General features: G+C 42.3%; 1 protein-coding gene across 4 annotated transcripts in view; it reads right to left on the bottom strand.

The window, feature by feature from the left end:
- LOC106567284 (synaptotagmin-1) overlaps positions 1-20,495 on the bottom strand; it is an 81,219-nt gene that overhangs the window by 15,628 nt on the left and 45,096 nt on the right. For 2 of the 4 annotated variants that reach the window (XM_014136414.3, XM_014136409.3), the window contains exons 1-3: positions 12,211-12,407; positions 1,401-1,617; positions 858-1,018 (exon numbers count right to left, since the gene is read on the bottom strand). In XM_014136414.3, coding sequence (XP_013991889.1) covers positions 858-1,018; positions 1,401-1,590 — 351 coding nt within the window. In that variant the 5' untranslated portion in view covers positions 1,591-1,617; positions 12,211-12,407. Of the gene's footprint in view, positions 1-857; positions 1,019-1,400; positions 1,618-12,210; positions 12,408-20,495 lie in introns of those variants that run through there. The other 2 variants (XM_014136411.3, XM_014136412.3) reach the window with 1 other exon arrangement.

Below are 20,495 nucleotides of genomic sequence, written 5' to 3' on the forward strand. Positions count from 1 at the left end.
TGTTTTAATGAATTCCATCAGTGCTTGGATATTTCTGTTGTTGTTGTTGAATGTTAAATTGACTCATAATGTACTTCATAAAATGATCTATGGCACACTAGACATTTAGCCCCACATTACCACTATGGACTATTTAGAATTATCATTTTGCAGTGGCAGTTTGGTGCTACATGTAATTGGTAAGCTTTATATTCCATGCACAATAGTATAATTCCCCCATGCAAAAGTGCTCAGCTGTGTCATTCTTACTCAGGTCCCAATGCACAAGAGAAAGCAGGACTAAACATTTCTGACAAATACACAATATTTATCAACGAGAAATGAAGAAGGAAGGGCGAATGTTTTCTCGAGATGTTGACAGTTCAATGATGGGTTAAATTATCTACAAAATATTTAAATTGCTATAAATTGTAAATGTCTAGACATGGCTCTATTTTCACCATGCCATCCACTAAGTGATGTGGTTATCAATCAGGGGACAATAGGTCCTCTATGCTGCTATTGACAAATATTCTATTGAAAGAGCACATTTTTGTTGGGTGTTTGTTGACATCTTATTTCTTATGTTTTATAACTATACATTTATTATTTCCAAGTCGGAATTATCTATTTATTCAATTAGAAAAGAATATGCCTTTTACGATTTGGTCCGGCCCAAATTACATTCACAACAAAATCATTTTTCTGGGGATGTATTATTTGGTACATATTCCTCAGGTTAAGTATCCACAATCTTTAAAGCTTTGCAGCTTTCTTGTCATTATAGCATTAAGGCAATGTAGGCCAAAGTTAGTTTGTGTGAAATGCAGGGTCCTCCTTCATGACAATACCCCCCCCCCCCCCCAGTTTGAACATACCTCTCCTTCTTTCATGTTCTTCATTCCCATTTCACCCTTCCCTTTCTTGCCCTTCTTGTTCTTCTTCTTCTTGCAACAGCACTTCTTAACGATGCAGAAGCAGCAGGTGAGAATCAGGGTAGCAGCTACCACAGCGATGGCGATGATGGCCCATGACGGCACTGATATGCACACCCAAACAACACACACAGACACACACAAACACATAACGAAAGAGAACAGTTTGACATTTGACCAACCAATGATTTCCCCCTGCTGATTGAAATGAGAGGCTAAAGTCATAGCTTAGAGGCCCTAGCTTAGCTAACAATTAGATTTGGTGCAAATTCGATTTTTAGAGAACGCCATTAGGAACAACACCACCTGATTGATTCTGAATAATGGCATAATGGGGATGTCAATGGCTTCAGGGGGAGAACAGATCTAATTCCAAAGCCATTGTTTTTAGAGTATCAATAAAAGTCAGGAAATCTCATCTGGACAGGTCTGGGTGTTAGTTGCTGTGCAACGTCCAGCCCAGCCTCTCACCAGACAGGCACTCACGTGGGATCTTGTCGATCTCATTGAGGAACTTATTCTTGATGTCGTCGAAGTCGCCGTTCTTGACAGCCTCTGTGGAGTTGTCAGCTGCGGTGGAGGCCACGGGGCCAGGGGCCACAGTTAAGACAGCAGCCCCAGTGGGCTCAGGTCCGACCATGGCTTCAGGCTTTTTCTTGAACAGGTTCCACTTCATCCTAGACAGCTAGACCAAACACAGTCCCTATGAATAGAGAAAGAGGGCTGTTAACACCGAGTCATAAAGGCCACATACAGGTCCTTAACATTCTGGACAATCTTGGAGCAAGGCTGTTGCTATGCATCAGGTGCATCATTTGTAATACTACAGTGGCTCCTTTTAGCAGCACATTGTATCTATCTTTGCATTTTGCATCATGAACGCCTGAGCCAAATCAGTGTAGTAGTGTGAATAGTGTGAAGTTAAGTGCCAGAGCCAGCAAAAGACAGCTTTGATTCTCTGATGCTGGCTCTGTGCGTGGTCAAAACAGTTATTTAGTCACAAAGCTGTTATCGGGGCTAGGAGTCAAACTGTGACAAACAGCAGCGGAGTGTGAGCAGAATTGTGTCAAGTGATGAGTGATTGAGCTGTAATCAGATTCAGAGAGGGGCTGTGAAGGATGACAAACATAATGAAAGGAGACTTCTCTATCTGATTCCATTAAAGCAATGGCGATATGGGCAAACAAAAAGGATTTCTAATTTCTCAAGCGCCAATCCTCCGCTCCACTGACGAAGATCCTGTCTGTCTCAATTGCTGCAGGTGGACAATTGAATGAAGTTGACAACAGAAAGGATCATCTGTATATTATTCAGGGGGACTAGAACTAGTTATGAATGTAGTATGACACTAGAATAACGGATGTTTGCGACGTTATGCCAGAAGACAAATGACTTGTGTAAAGACTGCAACTACTAAATTGGCTAAGCGAAAGAAGACCATGAGGGGATAACAAATCCTTTTTGAAGTGAATCATAAGCCGTAATTCTATTAAAAACACATTTCCGCAACATTTAATTTGAAAAGAAAATGTTAGCGAGGAGGGAAATTCACCCACACACATACAGCACCCTACAGTAATAGTCCGTTAGGATTCTATTCAAACACTACAGTGTTTGTTTTTTTTAAAGAATGTTTGGAGAAATAACTTGCATTGTGGGGAAGACCACATTACATTCAGATTTTCTCTCTGGGGAAGATGTTCAGTCTACAGACAGGAGCTATAGTGTACCATCGTGCTATCTGTGTCACACCCCATGTAAACAGTGTTTTCCCTGACATCTCGGCTAATAGTTTCTCCTCCATCTTGCTCATCCTAAATGCTCTGTCTCGAGACTCTTGAGGCAGAAACTGGTCTGGATTTCATTGCTCTTCCATTTAAACAGATTCCAACTTGTTGAAATACAGTAGATAGGTCACAGAGTATTGTAAATAAGACATTTTACTCATTTAGCAGACACTCTAATCCAGAGCGATTTACAGTAGTGAGTTCATACATTTTCATACTTTCCATAATGGTCCCCCATTGGAATCTAACCCACAACCCCGGCATTGCAAGCGCCATGCTCTACCAACTGAGCAACACGGGACTATACATTTCAGTCTTAAATGTACTTACTACGACTGTGGTATGTGATTCTCACTTAGCTATTTTAAGATGAATAACTGCAAGTTGCTCTGGATAAGAGCATCTGCAATAAATGACTAAAATGTAAATGTGAAATAACATCAAAGACTTTGAATGTTCAGCCAGCCTGTAAGCCAGGGGTGTTAGGGGAGGTGACCTGTCTGTACTTGCTCTGCCCAGAATTGATAGTAATTGCTGACATCCAGCCACTGGGGGAATCACAGCGTGGATCCTCCATCTGTGTAGGCAAACCCACCCAATCAAATTCTTACAAATAGCATGCTGCGTCTGATTGGCTGTGGGGCATGTCTGTTACAAAACATGTCTGTTACAAAACAGACATGCCAAAAGTTTGATGGGCTGTATCAGGGGGCAGACATTGTTAAACATGAGGTATGTGTCACACATAGCCAACAACAGTCATCATAGTCCAACTCTTGACTGTGAAGACTTAGTGTTGGGTGTTTGGGTTGTGTGAGCAACAACACAGTGATAATCACCAGCCAGCCAGGCTCTAAGGCGGGTAGATTTATCCTTCTGTTTGACCCTCATGGCAGACTAGGCTAAGCAGAATTGAATTAACATTGTGAGAGATGGTGCGGTGAAGCATTTTATGTCTTCTCCTGTCGAAAGGTGGCAGGCCGTGGAAGGGCTCGGAGGACCAGGGTTAGTCCAATGCTTCATGGCAGTCATTATCCCTGCTTTATGATCAGCTCTTACCACTTACTGCTGGTGAATTAATTATAGATGGTGTTTTCCCTTTGAAGGAGGCTTTAAATTCAATGAGAAATACCTCCTTTAAAACACAAGCCAAATAAACAGCCAAACAAACATATCAATATTTAGAATGTCTTTCTTCTGCCTTAATGCCCTAACTATATTTGTACAATAGTCAATATCTTATCATGAATATGCTGTCTAAATACTACATGAAATGCAGTCTCCCATGAATAATTTTGTTTGACTATACAACTGGTCTGGACAGAGCTTTTCTAAACCTTGCCGTCACAATTCTAAAGTAACATTTACTCTATCTAGACATGTCCTTAGAGGCAGCATATCAGATGAACAAAACATTTGCAAATACTTACTTTCAATGCTTTAAATGAAAAATGTACTAACTAAACAACTAGCCACAGATGACAAGAAACAGCATCATCCGTAGAGCCCCATCTCTCCATGTGTTTCTCACTGTTAGTTAGTGACTCCTCTACTTCTCCTCAAAACTTCAAACAAAATGGCTGTGCTCCACATCCCTGAGCAACATGGCTCCTGGTATGATTTGGCCCTCATCACTAAGCACACTGCCTCAGAATTGGATGGGAATCAAGGGCTCTTAGCCTGTATTCTTCATCTGCGTATAAACAGACTGGAATAAAGAGCAGCTCTCTGAAACTGTTGACTTCAAATAATCACACCACAAAAGGTAGGAAATTATATAGCTCATTTGTGGTTTGCAGTATTTTTTCGAACTACCAGCTGAGATGTGGATGCTAGGGGAATTACTGTCGGTAAGCAGAGAGGAACGTGGCTTTTTCAAATCAACAATGTTTTGGTAGACTCAATGTTGGAGCGTAATATAATCTACAGTTCAATATTTACTCTGTTTCACTGACGAATGACGGCAAAGCTAGTTTAGGCAGAAAACTTCAATAAAGAGGCACTCTGTTCAATTGTCATTACCATGTACATTAGTAATGGGGGTGTATCTTGCTATGGTAGAGAGAAGGCATTACAGTAATTACAATCTAATTGCTGCACTACTTTGTTTTAGTATTTATAGGTCATTTTTCTTTTGGGGTTTTAAGCCCTTGAGTAATGAATAAAGCAGATTCTAGTCACACCTCGGTATGGACTCTAGAAACTTCTCTCTATATCTAACTATCTTTCTCTCACACACGCACACATACATGCATGCAAACACACCACATTGTGTTTCCCTTGTGTGTTCTGGTGTTCTCTTAGCTAACATATTACCCAGCTTAAACAAAAGTGAAATGTAATTATGGGCCAGACAGGTCAATGGCAAAGAAATCCAAACTGACCCCTCTGAACCCTTCAAAGGTACCCATGGGCAAGGCGCTTAGCTAATTATCCTACCACAGTCAAGAAAGGGCGTGGAACAAACCAAAACATAGGGTATCATATAGCTACAGAGATCCTACTTTGCCGTCTGTGGATGATGTGACATACTTAAGACATACACTTAAAAACATACATGTACAGTATGCTGATGAGGTGTAGGAGGAAGTGGATGTGGTTAACATGGTACAGTACAGTACTGGCAGTGTGACAACATCATCCATGCTGAAGGGAGTTTCCTGCCTGGGCTGCTAGGAGCTCCATCTATATGCATCATAGCGTCTCTGTTTCTCAGAGGGCTGATTAGCACGCCGGTCAGTCCTGGCAGAAAATAATCTGAGGACTGAGAGCACTAAGCACTGAGCAGTAGTAGTGCAGCTGCTACATTACACAACAACAAGTTCCCTGACTATGATTAATTAACACACTCCTACAGCCAGACGGATGGACATGTCCTGTTTTCCCCTGGTCCCTGACAACCTCACCTCCATCCCACTCCATCCCACTCCATCCCACCTCCATCCCACTCCATCCCACTCCTGCACAGCTGTTTGCTAGTGTCCTGTCTGTGTCCGGACATGAGCTAACATTTTGATTACACTCCCCTTTACTCTACTTGGAAGGAAAATACATCATTCTAAACCATGGCAAAGCTGGTTGATATTCCTCTGCATATTCAGCTCAAAATGGTCACTTCATGTAAAGGGAAAATTGGTCACACAAGCATGTGGGCTGTGGCCGGGGGGCAATGTTGCTGGGAGCAGCCGGCCGGTAAATTAAGTATTGGACGGTGGGCATTGTGAAAAGGCTGTTATATTCACAAGGACTGTTAGCTCAGCTAAGGTCAGCCGTTGTAATGGTTGGTTGTTGTCAGTTATGTTGGTTGGTTGGTTGGTTGTCAGTTAGGGTAGGTTTGACCCCAATGGAAGTATTAGCCCCCCACAGCACAGCAGCCCTCTACCTGCCATCTTGACTGTATGGGTGGTGGATATGACCTGCAGATGATCCAGCCTGCATTCTATACATTCATTTGAATGGCATCTTACTGCTACATGGAAATTGGACTGAGCAGTGAAGACAGTCAAGACAGCCTTTTTACGCAGATAGTCCATTATTGGCCTTAGATTTGTGTATTTTCTAGAGAGGTGTACATATTTGTCCTTTCCATTTTAACACAGAGCAATTATATCCATCCAAATTGCACAGAGCAACTCTAGGCACAAATTAATTGCAATAAATTGTCAAAGAAATGAATAAAAAAATAATTGCTCCAAGACATGACACGGCACGGCGACATCATAAATGAACATCAGCGTCTTGGTTATGCTAATGAGAATAGAATAAATATTGTCTGTAGTCACGTTGATTCACTCCTGGAGTCCTGACGATGCCCTCCCCTGAGTCTATTTGAGCTGATCATCCCAGTCCTATAAGAACAGAGGGACATTAACTTCAATTAGGAGCCAGACAGACAGGTTGAACAGAACACCTTTTTGGGATTGTGTTTTTTTCTTTATTCGACTGAGTACCCAAGCCTTCACTCTAAACAAATTAAGCCCCTCCTCCTATAGAACAACTCTTATACTTACTAGGCTTATAGGCCTAGTTAAGGTCATTCGTTTCGTGATTTTCTTTTTTTGCATTAGAATGCTAGCCAATAGACCAACTTGAGTTTCCACGCATCTCAACTGACTCTGAGAGAAGTCGAGCGGAAAAGGCTTGTGGTGCCATTTCAATTAGATATTATGTGCAGATTTGTTTCCTAAACTCTTTACCTCCTTTGGCAAGGCAATTTACCCCTGCTGAAATGGACCGGGGGCTCCCAGAGCCTTAATGGCCTAGTTTGAGCACAAGTTTTAATAGGATTACTGTGAAACTACTAGAATGGCTGCTGCCTCTGCTTATTTACCATTTGATGGGGGTAAGAGATGAAGAGGCTGATCTGGACTGACTGACTGGCTCTGAAACTAAGTTATTTCGAATATTTGGTTGTTGAGATTGCCACAAATGTCTCATGAGTGTAGTCATTACGGATATTTTCGGACTGAATATACAGTATAATCAGTACAAGAGACAGTGGAAAACACTTTGGTACTTATCTGGGTTTCTTTCAAAGACAGCTGGCTGCTGAATATGTCACAAATCACTATGTTTAATTAATGTCCACTGTATTTGGTGGATGATGACTAAAGGTGGTATTTGAAGTGTTATCTGTCAGAGAGAGACAGTCTCACAGGCAATCCTCTTACATAGCTAGCTCAATGTTTGGAGCGTTTGCCCCATTTTCTTATACAGTATTTTTTCGCTGCAACCTCCTACACATTATCTGCAGCAGCAATTTCTCTGTCTCCAATAATCAAACTTTTAGGGGAATGTGATGTAAATAAAGCTGTGTACTTTAGACAGTAGCTTTTCTACTAACACAGCCAACAACCATTACGTAGCAAACAACAGTCATTCTCACAGCAGGTTTATTGAGCTCTTAGCTCAGTCTATAACGAGTACAGAGTCAGATACATTTGGAACTAATCACAAAGCATGTATGCACTGCTTCGGGGTGCTTTCAGAGAATGTCAAGAGACTATGGTCAAATCTTACAAAATGTCAAGAGACTATGGTCAAATCTTACAAAATGTCAAGAGACTATGGTCAAATCTTACAAAATGTCAAGAGACTATGGTCAAATCTTACAAAATGGTAGTGCCCACATTCAAAGGGCTAAAGACAATGTAGAGATGGTGTCCTGCAGTTTGACTCTGACCTGGAGCCTTCTGGGCTTGTGCCACACTGAATGCTCCCAATAGTCTAGTAGTATATTAGTCTGCAATTAGGGAACTGTAATTTATTTTAATTAAAGCTTGCAATTAAATGAATAGGCATTGAGCGGCAGTATCCAGCTGACTCATCGCAGCCCTAGCCCTGTCTCATCAAACCCAAAGGCATGCTTGTCTACTAGTGTTAACCTGTCTCAAAGACCACATCAGATCAGGAATACAGCATGCCATTGGGTTGTGATCTGTACTCTGAAAGATATGAAATGAGGAATCTAATCTCTGGGCATTAGATAGCAAGAAGACATACAGTAATGCACCAGGTCTGGAAAGGGTTCAGCTTATCAGGTTTCCACACCAATGCCTACAGTAGGTAAGAACATTCTTCCCCATCCCCAATTCTCGCATTCCTGTACAGACAGGGATCTCTCCAGCGTAATGCCATATAACCAGGGAGGGTGACATTTGCACATTCATACAGCCATTTATCACCACTACTTTGTCATCAGCTTGAGCAGTCCCCTAGGAGAGGACATTTACAGAGACATGGAGTCACACACACACGCACACACAAACAAACACGCACGCATGAACACAAAGCCCTGCTGTGAAATGTATTGTGGACACCTGACAGTCCGGCTAAAGTTCAATCCACCTGCAATACAGTGCAATCCAAGTCTTTTCACGGTCGATAGCTTGTATAATTTATTTCCCTCATGTCACTTCAACTGCAATTGTCACAAAACCATTTCTAAGTAAAAGAAAAGCCTTGTGGATGATCTGCTTGAACTGAACAAAAGAAAAGCTTTCTCTAACATTTAACATTGTGTCCTGACATTCCCAAAGGAAAGATTTACAAACTGGCTGGCGTGGATAAAACAATGGTAGCTAACTCCTACCTGCAGCTGATTGTGACTCAGCTATTATCTGAGGGGTCGTTCAGAATACAGAATACAGAAGGCCGAATGAGGCCTGGGCTGGGATCATTTACAGCTAGGTTATAGTCCCATGTCTTCCTCTTCCCCTCCCCCATTCCCCAGCCTGTCCCCAGATAGGCCGATTAATCATACTGCCACAGAGATAGTGAGCCAATCTGCATGTGAAGCTGTAGTGAAAAGAGAGAAAGAGCCGGGCTTCTGCAGCAATGCAGATAGACGACATCTATTGGGATCCCAACAGCCTCTTGTTTCAAAATGGAGGGCAAACACAGTGGACGCTCCTGCAATGATAACCCAAGGTTTCTGTGTCAGTTACTGGATGACATTCCAAGTCACGTTTTATAAAGGAAATCTGATGAGACCATGTTTAAGAGCCGTGAAATAATAACCATGTTGTCCAAACATAATGATAACACATTATTAATCAAGAGAATAATTGGAAATCTCTAACCCTCATTGTCATTGGCAGAGGGATTCAGTCCCCTTCTACTTGGTAAATATACGGCTTATTATCTAGCCCAAGTAACTTCCAGACAACAACACAACCCAAAGCTATCTGCAGATCTAAAAGCGGCATGCTGCTTATCTTTCACCTCTGCAGATTAAAGTGTGTTGAAAATGCCTTGTCAGCAGCATGGCGGTTGGCGGAAGGCTGGGATTGATGACAGGGCCTGGACCTTCCACTCTGCCTCTCTCTGACCCATCTGCCTGGCAGGCAGCACAACATCACAAGGACAGACAGCCTCTATCACTCTCTCACCTTCACCTGGCTGGCATGAAAAGGTGGACAGCTGAGCATTCACAAATGTTGTTATTGTTGGGTTGACGTATCAGATGAAAGAGTTACAAATACTAATCATATGCATTAATGTTAGCTCTGATAGCTGGTAGCTCCGCAAACTGCATTTGGACCTTGAGAGATTGTTAGTAGAGAAATAAAAAATGTCCGCTCTGAGTTCAGCCTTTGAAAAACATCCTTTAGTCTCGTATCAACTAAAATATTCTAAGTTCAAAGATTTTTGTTCCCATGATCTGCTTGCTGTTGCTAGTCGTTCGTATATTAGAGCCGTGGTGAAGGGAGAAATAGTATTATCCCTCGTTTCTCGTAGCAAACAAGTCCATACCTAATGAACCGACTCTACATTTGCCTTTAAGACTGTGCTGGGTAAAGCACTGGAATCATGAAGAATGAGGAAGTATGCATTACAACTCAGGAATCACACACATTAACCCACATACAAAATAGGCAATCACTCACGAATGAATACGAAAATCATGATTGATTCCACCCAGGAAATTATTAGGGAAGCGGCAAGTATCTGAAAGCTGTCACTTGCAATACTGGGCTGTTTCTTTACAAAACAGCTGCAGGAGCTCTTGAGATGAGAGCAAAATGGACACTGCGGTGGACACTGTATGTACACTGTGAGAAAGGAGGACAGGACACACAGAGTAGTTCAAATGAGGCTCTATTCTAAGTTTATTTTAGTGGGACACCAGCTGTCAATTCATGGTGGAGGCTGACAAAAACCAAAGCTGCTGGACTTGAAAAGCCACCAAGGGATTCGTCAGGCTGAGATATAAATGTGTTGGAGGCTGAAGAACGTTATCTTCAAACATCCAACAGTCCACAATCTAGATCATTTTAAAGCAATTCTTTGCCGCAATCAGAAAGTGAAGGGTGTTGTTTTACCGGTGCTATGGATTTCAGTCAATTACGGATTTCAGGCCATGAGGGTGTCTTTTTGTTTTCATATGAGATGTATTGCAAGTACAAGTTGAACGTAAAAACACACTAGATAAATCATTGTGTAATTAGTCATTTTCAATTATTCTTAGGCACCCTTTGTCATGTGGTGTCATACTGTGATAGTCATGTGACCACTCCGACTCCTGAAATTGATTAGCTGAGTGTGAGTGGTACAACAGCAGAGACTGAGACTCTGTCTCCAGGGACAGGATCAATGTGGTTGGTTGGCTTGCATTTCAGGAAGTCACCTCAAGACACAGAGCCTGGTGGAGGGCAGAGACTGTAATCTACAGTACGTAAGATGCTTCACTTCCGATGGAATGGCGGAAATACTTACAAGCTTGATTCAAATGACCATATAATAACAATGAACATTTGCCGCTCTCATCTCAATGACATATAAAACTACCAACAAATACATGTATCCTGATTCAAAGGCATTTTGTGATATTTTCAGATGAAAAAGCTGTATGAAATAATCAATATCCTTCGTTCTGGTGCAGAACTCCATCAGTTTACTGTCCTGACTATGTATGGGCAGACTGCTGCAGAGCCGAGCCAAACAATGAGAGTCAACAGCACTGTCGAGGTGTGAAGTGACCAGCCCCAGATAGCCAGGGCTTTGTCCTTGGAACTGTCCCCTCACAGCTCTGCCTGCCTTCCGGGCTGCGCTGGCTACACATCCCACATTACACATAGTAAAAAAAAAAGCATCCTACAGCACTTCATAAAACCCCCATGGCCCCTCTTCGGTCTCCTCTCTCCATACTGCTCAGCATATCTGTCAGCCTCTGTCTTATCTGCTCCTCCTCTGTCCTGTCTTAGCCTACACACAGAGTATATTTGAGTACATGGTACACCCTAGGCTCCTGCCATAGCATAGAACAGGTACAGTGCAATAGACTGGTGTTTGTTAGGCGGGGTGCCGTGTGTTTGTGGCTGCACCATGTCCTGGTTCCTGACAGTGCAGGACAGGGTGAGGTGTTAATAGACGCTGGTGGGATAAACAAAGCAGCTGTCAGCAGGGCTGCCTCCTGGAAATGCTCCAGGAAAATAGGTAGCTACTCCACTACACTACACACAGAACCACCCAGGCTAAATGAGCCATGGTCAATGAGAGGGACTTACTGTAGATTCACAACCATAGTGTTCATTCAAAGTCCCTAAAGCAAAATATAACATATAAAAAATATATATATATAAAAATATAAAATATCCCAAGCCAGAACTGCAACTGGTCACAGTACAAACTGAGATAAAACAAAGAGCTAAGAGGTTTGTAAATAACATAATTTCACAATCTTTTAGAATCTACAAATGTCAGAAGATGTAAGATCAAGCTTGTCATAAAGGTTTATACAGTATGCACTAGAAAAGAACATGCAAAGCAAAGAATACACATCCCTTCACCAATATTCTCCAACTGTGTAATACAAGCAGAGATCAGATCAATCAAGTCACAGTGTAACCTCCAGCACCAACTGAGTTTCCCTACAGTACAGTTTCAGCACCGGACAGCGGCATTTAGTTTCACTTCACAAATATCACTCCTTTCCATTGCATAGTCTTCAATATTCCCCCATAAAGAATTAAAGCCAGGCAGGGAAGAAAGGTTAGAATACACCTTACCAGAGCAATCTCCTTGATCCTATTATCCACAATGGATGGGCCAACCCATTCACCAGAGAGGCACTTAAGGGTTAATGTAACAGTGCCTTAATAACGTCCCTCGATCGCTCACCCATCAGCCCAAGAAACTGCAGTCTTCCTCTCACTGTTCCTGCTGCAGCAGTACTCACTCTCCTGTACACACACACACATGAATGTACACACACACACATTCTCTCTCTCTCTCACAACCCCCACCCTTCCTTCCCTCAATCCCCTCCTCCTCTCCCTCTTCTCTCTCTCCCTCCTCTCTGTTCCTTTTTTTGCTTCCCCCACTGAGTGAATCCCCCTCCTTTTCCCTCTCTCCTCTCCCACGCATCTTCCACCCCCTCCCTCCACTCCAGCGCTCTCTCTCTCTCTCTCTCTCTCTCTCTCTCTCTCTCTCTCTCTCTCTCACTTACTCAGCCTCCTGATTTGCGATGCTGCTCACCCTGTGCTGTATGCAGCACTCCTTTCTGCCGCCCTGCTCCAACACTGAAGGGCAACCCGAGAGAATCAATATGCAATACTGTCAAACCCATATCAAGAACCTAGCGGCATTTGAAACAAACCCCACCCAAGACCTCTGGGAATTCTACAGAGTCTATCAGCTCAGGGAACGATACAGAATTCAGCTGTCAGGGAAGGAAAAGGAGGAAAAAGATAACATGAGAACAGGATGGGGGTAAAAAAAAAAAGCCAATGGGGAGAGTAAGAGTCTGTAAAAATGGATGTAAGGTAGAGTGAGAAAACGGAGGAAGAATAGAGAAAGCATTCTGTGGCACACACACTGCAGCAAGAAGAGGCAGTTTGACACTGAATGAGTGACTGCTGAGAGATTCTCTTTCAGACGCTCACCAGGCTCTTTGAAGCTGGGAGTATGGCATGTTTACACTACAGCAACAGTACATGAATAATGTTGGTCCACTGTCACACAAACACACACACACACACACACACACACACACACACACACACACACACACACACACACACACACACACACACACACACACACACACACACACACACACACTAAAGTCTTTGCAGCAGAAATGTTACTGTCAAGGATGCATGGAACAATGTTAACTTAACCGTAGTTCATATTTTCTGTAAGGGCTCAAATCCAACTGGCATCTCACAAGTAGCTATAAAGAGATTGACAGAAGCTGTGAATCAGCAGTGGGTCTTGCTGACTAAACCTTTCCTTGCCACACCTTTTCCAAACTGCTGTGACAACAGCAAAGATAGGATTACAGTAATCACTGTGGCAGCAGCAGTAGCCCTACAATATCATTTATGTATTACTGTAGCAGTTCTGGTTGATGTAGTCATAACAATCACAACAGCAGTAGTAATTTCATAGGTGCATCAAAACCAACAGGACATTAAAGATAGAGGTAGTCCAAAACATTGCAAACACACTATAGCTTTCTCATGGATTTCTTTCCCTAGCTTACTGTTTCAGACCTTCATTTGGGTTGTTTTAGTACTGGCACAATCCATGTATTTGTCCTCTTTTGCAGCATTTTTTTTAATAGTATATGATGGCGCCTCTGTACGGTAGGACCTTTGCTGAGCCAGACAATTCAGAGCCCTCTGGGCTTTTTATAGTGTGTCATGGAAAATTATCATCTTCCCATAAGGGAAGCTGCCTCCTAAGTGGCCACCGATGAGCACTCCAAAATGAAATCAATAAGGCCTCAATCAGTGGGAACGAAACAGAGAGGGATGGCCTTTCTCAATTTCACAACTCAGGCCTGGAGAAACAAGAGCAAGTGTAATTTGTTCTCTGCTCCTGCAAGACCTGACAATAGTCATTTCAATTGGTTCCATGCTTAATAGATGGTTACTAGGCCGGGCTTGAAAATGATCCAATAATTATGAGTCAATTCACTGAGTCTGTCACAGTGATTTGCCATGTACAGGGCTCTATAGTGTGACCATTTTACTCACATATGCGCCTAAATATTTTGTTGTGCTATCTGGAATTTATATTTAGGAGCACCAGTGCGCCTAGAAAAATGTACGAATTCTAGCTTTAATTTCTGAAATATTTTTCATTGTGCTCCTACATTTCTTTGCGTGCACCTAGATATTTCAAATTATGTGCACATGTGCTGTACCGGAATGACTGAAATGGAACAGATTAGAAAATACTAGTGATGGAAGGGAAAAAAATATATAGTTACATATCGCAATACTTTAAATCCATGTATTTTTGCTAGCGCTAGTCAGCTGTACCTGCCCCAAAACGCTGTTATTTTTCATCCTATAGCTTGTTCTCCATCTGCTTTTTAAATAGTGATCCAACATGACTGATCAAAACTAACTTTTTCATGCTCTCTCATCTCTCTGCAGCAGACATATAGTGAGCAATATGTTTGGAACATCAAATCGCAATAAAATCACAGTATTTAATCTTAATACATATGCAGTGCCTTCAGAAAGTATTCACACCCCATGACTTTTTCCACATTTTGTTGTGTTACAGCCTGAATTTAAAATGGATCAAATTCAGATTTTGTGTCACTGGCCTACACACAATACCCCATAATGTCAAAGTGGAATTATGTTTTTAGACATTTTTACAAATTAATTATAAGTGAAAAGCTGAAATGTCTTGAGTCAAATCAAATCAAAATCTAATTTATTTGTCACATACACATGGTTAGCAGGTGTTAATGCAAGTGTAGCGAAATGCTTGTGCTTCTAGTTCCGACCATGCAGTAATATCTAACAAGTAATCTACCAATTCCACAACAACTACCTTGTACACACAAGTGTAAAGGAATGAATACGAATATGTACATAAAAATATTTAAATGAGTGATTGCCGAACGGCATAGGCAAGATGTAGTAGATGGTATGGAGTACAGAACATACATATGAGATGAGTATGGTAGGGTATGAAAACATATAAAGCAGCTTTGTTTAAGGTGGCTAGTGATACATTACATCAGGATGGCAAGATGCAGTAGATGGTATAGAGTACAGTATATACATATGAGATGAGTAATGTAGGTTATGAAAACATTATATAAAGTGGCATTGTTTAAAGTGGCTAGTGATACATCTAATTACATCAAGATGGCAAGATGCAGTAGATGGTATGGCGTACAGTATATACATATGAGATTAATAATGTAGGTTATGTAAACATTATCTAATATAAATAATATAAAGTGGCAAGTGATAAATTGATTACATACATTTTCCCATTATTAAAGTGGCTTGAGTTGAGTCAGTATGTTGGTAGCAGCCACTCAATGTTAGTGATGGCTGTTTAACAGTCTGAAGGCCTTGAGATAGAAGCTGTTTTTCAGTCTCTCGGTTCCAGCTTTGATGCACCTGTACTGACCTCGCCTTCTGGATGATAGCGGGGTGAACAGGCAGTGGCTCAGGTGGTTAATGTCCTTGATGACCTTTTTGGCCTTCCTGTGACATCGGGCGATGTAGGTGTCCTGGAGGGCAGGTAGTTTGCACCCGGTGATGCGTTGTGCAGACCTCACTACCCTCTGGAGAGCCTTGCGGTTATGGCGCTGCTGCGCCTTCTTCACCACGCTGTCTATGTGGGTGGACCATTTCAGTTTGTCCGTGATGTGTACGCCGAGGAACTTAAAACTCTCCACCCTCTCCACTACTGTCCCGTCAATGTAGATAGGGGGCACCACACTCCGAGGGCCCTCACCTCCTCCCTGTAGGCCGTCTCGTCGTTGCTGGTAATCAAGCCTACCACTGTAGTGTCGCCTGCAAACTTGATGATTGAGTTGGATGCGTGCATGGCCACGCAGTCGTGGGTGAACAGGGAGTACAGAAGAGGGCTGAGAACGCACCCTTGTGGGTACCCAGTGTTGAGGATCAGCGGGGTGGAGATGTTGTTACCTACCCTCACCACCTGAGGGCGGCCCGTCAGGAAGTCCAGGACCCAGTTGCACAGGGCGGGGTCGAGACCCAGGGTCTCGAACTAAATGATGAGTTTGGAGAGTACTATGGTGTTAAATGCTGAGCTGTAATCGATGAACAGCATTCTTACATAGGTATTCCTCTTGTCCAGATGGGTTAGGGCAGTGTGCAGTGTGATGGCGATTGCGTCGTCTGTGGACCTATTGGGTCGATAAGCAAGTTGGAGTGGGTCTAGGGTGTCAGGTAGGGTGGAGGTGATATGGTCCTTGACTAGTCTCTCAAAGCACTTCATGATGACGGAAGTGAGTGCTACGGGGCGGTAGTCATTTAGCTCAGTTACCTTAGCTTTCTTGGGAACAGGAACAATGGTGGCCCTCTTGAAGCATGTGGGGACAGCAGATTGGGATAGGGATTGATTGAATATGTCTGTAAACACACCAGCCAGCTGGTCTGCGCATGTTCTGAGGATGCGGCCGGGGATGCCGTCTGGGCCTGCAGCATTGCGAGGGTTAACACGTTTAAATGTTTTACTCACGTTGGCTGCAGTGAAGGAGAGCCCGCAGGTTTTGGTAGCGGGCCGTGTTAGTGGCACTGTATTGTCCTCAAAGCGAGCAAAAAACTTGTTTAGTCTGTCTGGGAGCAAGGCATCGTGATCCGCGACCGGGCTGATTTTTATTTTGTAGTTGTAACGCCCTGGCCATAGAGAGGGGTTTTTGTTCTTTATTTTGGTTAGGCCAGGGTGTTACATTGGGTGGGCGTTCTATGTTCATTTTTCTATGTTTTTGTATTTCTTTGTTTTGGGCCGTGTGTGGCTCCCAATCAGGCACAGCTGTAGTTCGTTATTGCTGATTGGGAGTCACACATAAGGAGCCTGGTTTTCCTTTGGGTTTTTGTGGGTGATTGTTTTCTGTTTAGTGTGTTCCTGACAGAACTGTTGCTAGTCGTTTTTTTGGTTTCTTTTGTATAGTGTTCGTTGATCATTAAATCCTTTCATGATGAACACATCCTCCGCTGCACCTTGGTCTCATTTGAACGACGGCCGTTACAGTAGTCCATGATTGACTGTAGACCCTGCCACATACCTCTCGTGTCTGAGCCGTTGAATTGCCACTCCACTTTGTCTCTGTACTGACGCTTAGCTTAGCTCAATAAGTATTCAACCCTTTTGTTATGGCAAGCCTAAATAGTACAAATCTAGCTTAACAAGTCACATAAGTTGCATGGACTCACTGTGTTGGCGTGTCTTTGGCTATCATTAATGTTAGGACGATTGTTTTATCAAATCTATTAACTATGTTTAATTATTACGATGATTCAATTACTCATGTAACAATTAACTCATTAGCAATCTTGGGGCACCACGAAAAAAGCTTATTTAACGAGTTAGCGTTTTCCGAATTAACTTCTAAAGATATCAATATCTCTTACATTTCAGTTATCAATCAGTTATTAATGAATTGTTATTTACCATCTATCAGTCTCATTCTGAACATCGCAAAATCCTTGGATATCTGCACGAACCCTAGCATAAATGATGAATCAGTGATATTCAAATTGGCTTAATTATTTATTTACTAACTAACTAAATAATCACACAGAACTACATAAACACAAACAGAATAGGTTACACATTGATTACTACATACTGCAATGAAAAGTCCCTAGTGGACCTGCCTGTGCCATTAAACCCCTACAACTCATCCAGAACGCCGCAGCCCGTCTGGTGTTCAACCTTCCCAAGTTCTCTCACATCACCCCGCTCATCCGCACACTCCACTGGCTTCCAGTTGAAGCTCGCATCTGCTACAAGACCATGGTGCTTGCCTACGGAGTTGTGAGGGGAACGGCACCTCCGTACCTTCAGGCTCTGATCAGTCCCTACACCCAAACAAGGGCACTGCGTTCATCCACCTCTGGCCTGCTGGCCCCCCTACCTCTGCGGAACAAGCTCCCTCACGACGCCAGGACAGCGGAGTCAATCACCACCTTCTGGAGACACCTGAAACCCCACCTCTTTAAGGAATACCTGGGATAGGATAAAGTAATCCTTCTAACCCACCCACCCCCCCCAAAGAATTATAATACTTTTTTATTTATTTTTATACAAAAAATATATATATATATATATATATATATATATATATATATATATATTATATATATATATATATATATATATAGATGTACTTTTGTAAAGTGGTTGTTCCACTGGCTATCATAAGGTGAATGCACCAATTTGTAAGTCGCTCTGGATAAGAGCGTCTGCTAAATGACGTAAATGTAAATGTAAACCGATATGACGGCTTGTTACAAAAAATTAAAAGGGAGGGGCATGTAAGAAAGAGCGGGAGAAAAGGACTTCACTAACGTACACACAGCTGATAACTATGCTCATGGAAATGCTAATACTTTGCACATGAACGGCCGCTCATTCAAAAAGAATTGCAATGTATATATTTATGATTGTATGCCTTTGTTGTCTCTCTGTTGAAATCGCCGGTCAGTCTGGGGAGTAATTCGACAGAAAGTCTCTGGTTGTGTCTGAACAGATCTTCCAGACGTACCAATGGTCGTTGGAAAGGAAAATGTTCTTTAGAATGGATCTTTTCAAAGTACCACCCGCTGTCTTTCAGGGCTCGTTTCGTTAGAATATATACTTTAGAGGTATCTATAGTGGTGAGAGGAAATTGCTCTTCTCTCATCTTCGGTCGAGTTTCCTAGACTATTTTACATATACAGCTGCAGACTGTGAATGTGTAGTCTTGTAGTTTTCTTAACCATTTCAACGTGTACAGCTGTCGCTGCACAAAGCTGGTCTGGTGGAGTCTAACCATCCGTGACGTCCAGTTCAACACCGTCCGCCTGCTTGATCTAATGTACATTTTGTCAGAAGTGGGTTTTATGCACTGGGTGTGGCCACTGACTTGGTTAAGATTTCATATGAAAAACAATTCTCTCATTTAGAAGGCTAACATCACATCTTCTCACAAATAGTTTCATATTTAATCATATCAGTTCCCCAACATTTGGATGTGAATCTGATCACTGGGAAATAGACACATTCAGAGATACAGTTATGTTGTTATAGTGTCCTTCATGGGATCCCAAAACACAACTGATCTGACATAATTGTTCTTTTAGTGTCCACGGACCACTCCAACCGCTTGGACTACAGAAATATTGTTTCATTACTCAACCTTTTGATGTTACCGTTTTGGCGGGAAGAATCTCCTTGTAACAATGAGGTTTCTTTCCCCTCAATCCTGCCAACCCAAAGTTTCTACACAGCATTTACGACCGGGCATAAAACTGGTGGGGGGAGAGAGAGAGAGAGAGAGAGAGAGAGAGAGGGGGCAAGGAAAATCTGGCACCTATAATCATCATCCAACAGGGCAAGTCATGACAGTGTGCAAAAATATTGTTTAACATGATTTTTGAATTATATATTATCACATTACCCTCTCTCTCTTTTTTTAGGTAATTCTCTCTCTCTCTGCTGTATACCATCTGCCAAACAAAACGAGGTGCCTTTCAGCTGTGGTTGGCCCACTTTGAATCTGGCATGATGAGACGGAAGGGAACACTTTCACCTCGAGCAGGGGTTCACAAACATTTTCATTCGGGGCCCACCATCCGGCATTTACATGTTTTATTTTTTATTTAACCTTTATTTAACTAGGCAAGTCAGTTAAGAACAATTTCTTATTTACAATGAGCCAATTGTGCGCCACCCACGCTTCTTACACTGAGATGCAGTGCCTTAGACCGCTGCGCCACTCGGGAGCCCTTGGGAGCATTGGGCCACTATCTAAGGTATGTGATGACTAACATAACAAGAGGAACTTATGATGCACTACCCAATTTCGAAATTGCACCTTGCACATTCTACTATTACAACTTTCAAGAGTAAGTTGAAAGCCAGACTGAGTTCCTTTTAAAAAAAAATGACATAGTGTCACGTCCTGACCATAGTAAGATGTGTTTTGTGTTTTTCTATGTTTTCTATTTCTATGTTCTCAGGTTCTAGTTTTTGTATTTCTATGTTGGCTTGTTTGGGATGATCTCCAATTGGAGGCAGCTGGTCCTCGTTGTCTCTAATTGGAGATCATATTTTAGTAGGGGTTTTTCTTCCTGGTTTTTGTGGGTGATTATTTTTGAGTAGTGTTTGTTCTCTGCGTCACGGTTTGTTGTTTTTGTCTATTCAGTTATTTTGATGTATTGCATCAGTTCACAGAGTAAATAAAATGTGGAATTACTCATACGCTGCACTTTGGTCCCCTCTCTACGACAGCCGTGACACATAGAGCACTGTTATTTCCAAAATGCCACTGTTACATTATTCCTGTGCATGCTAGTGCTAT

This window comes from Salmo salar, chromosome 13, assembly GCF_965601325.2.
Source record: "Salmo salar chromosome 13, fSalSal1, whole genome shotgun sequence".
NCBI classification, from domain to species: domain Eukaryota; kingdom Metazoa; phylum Chordata; class Actinopteri; order Salmoniformes; family Salmonidae; genus Salmo; species Salmo salar.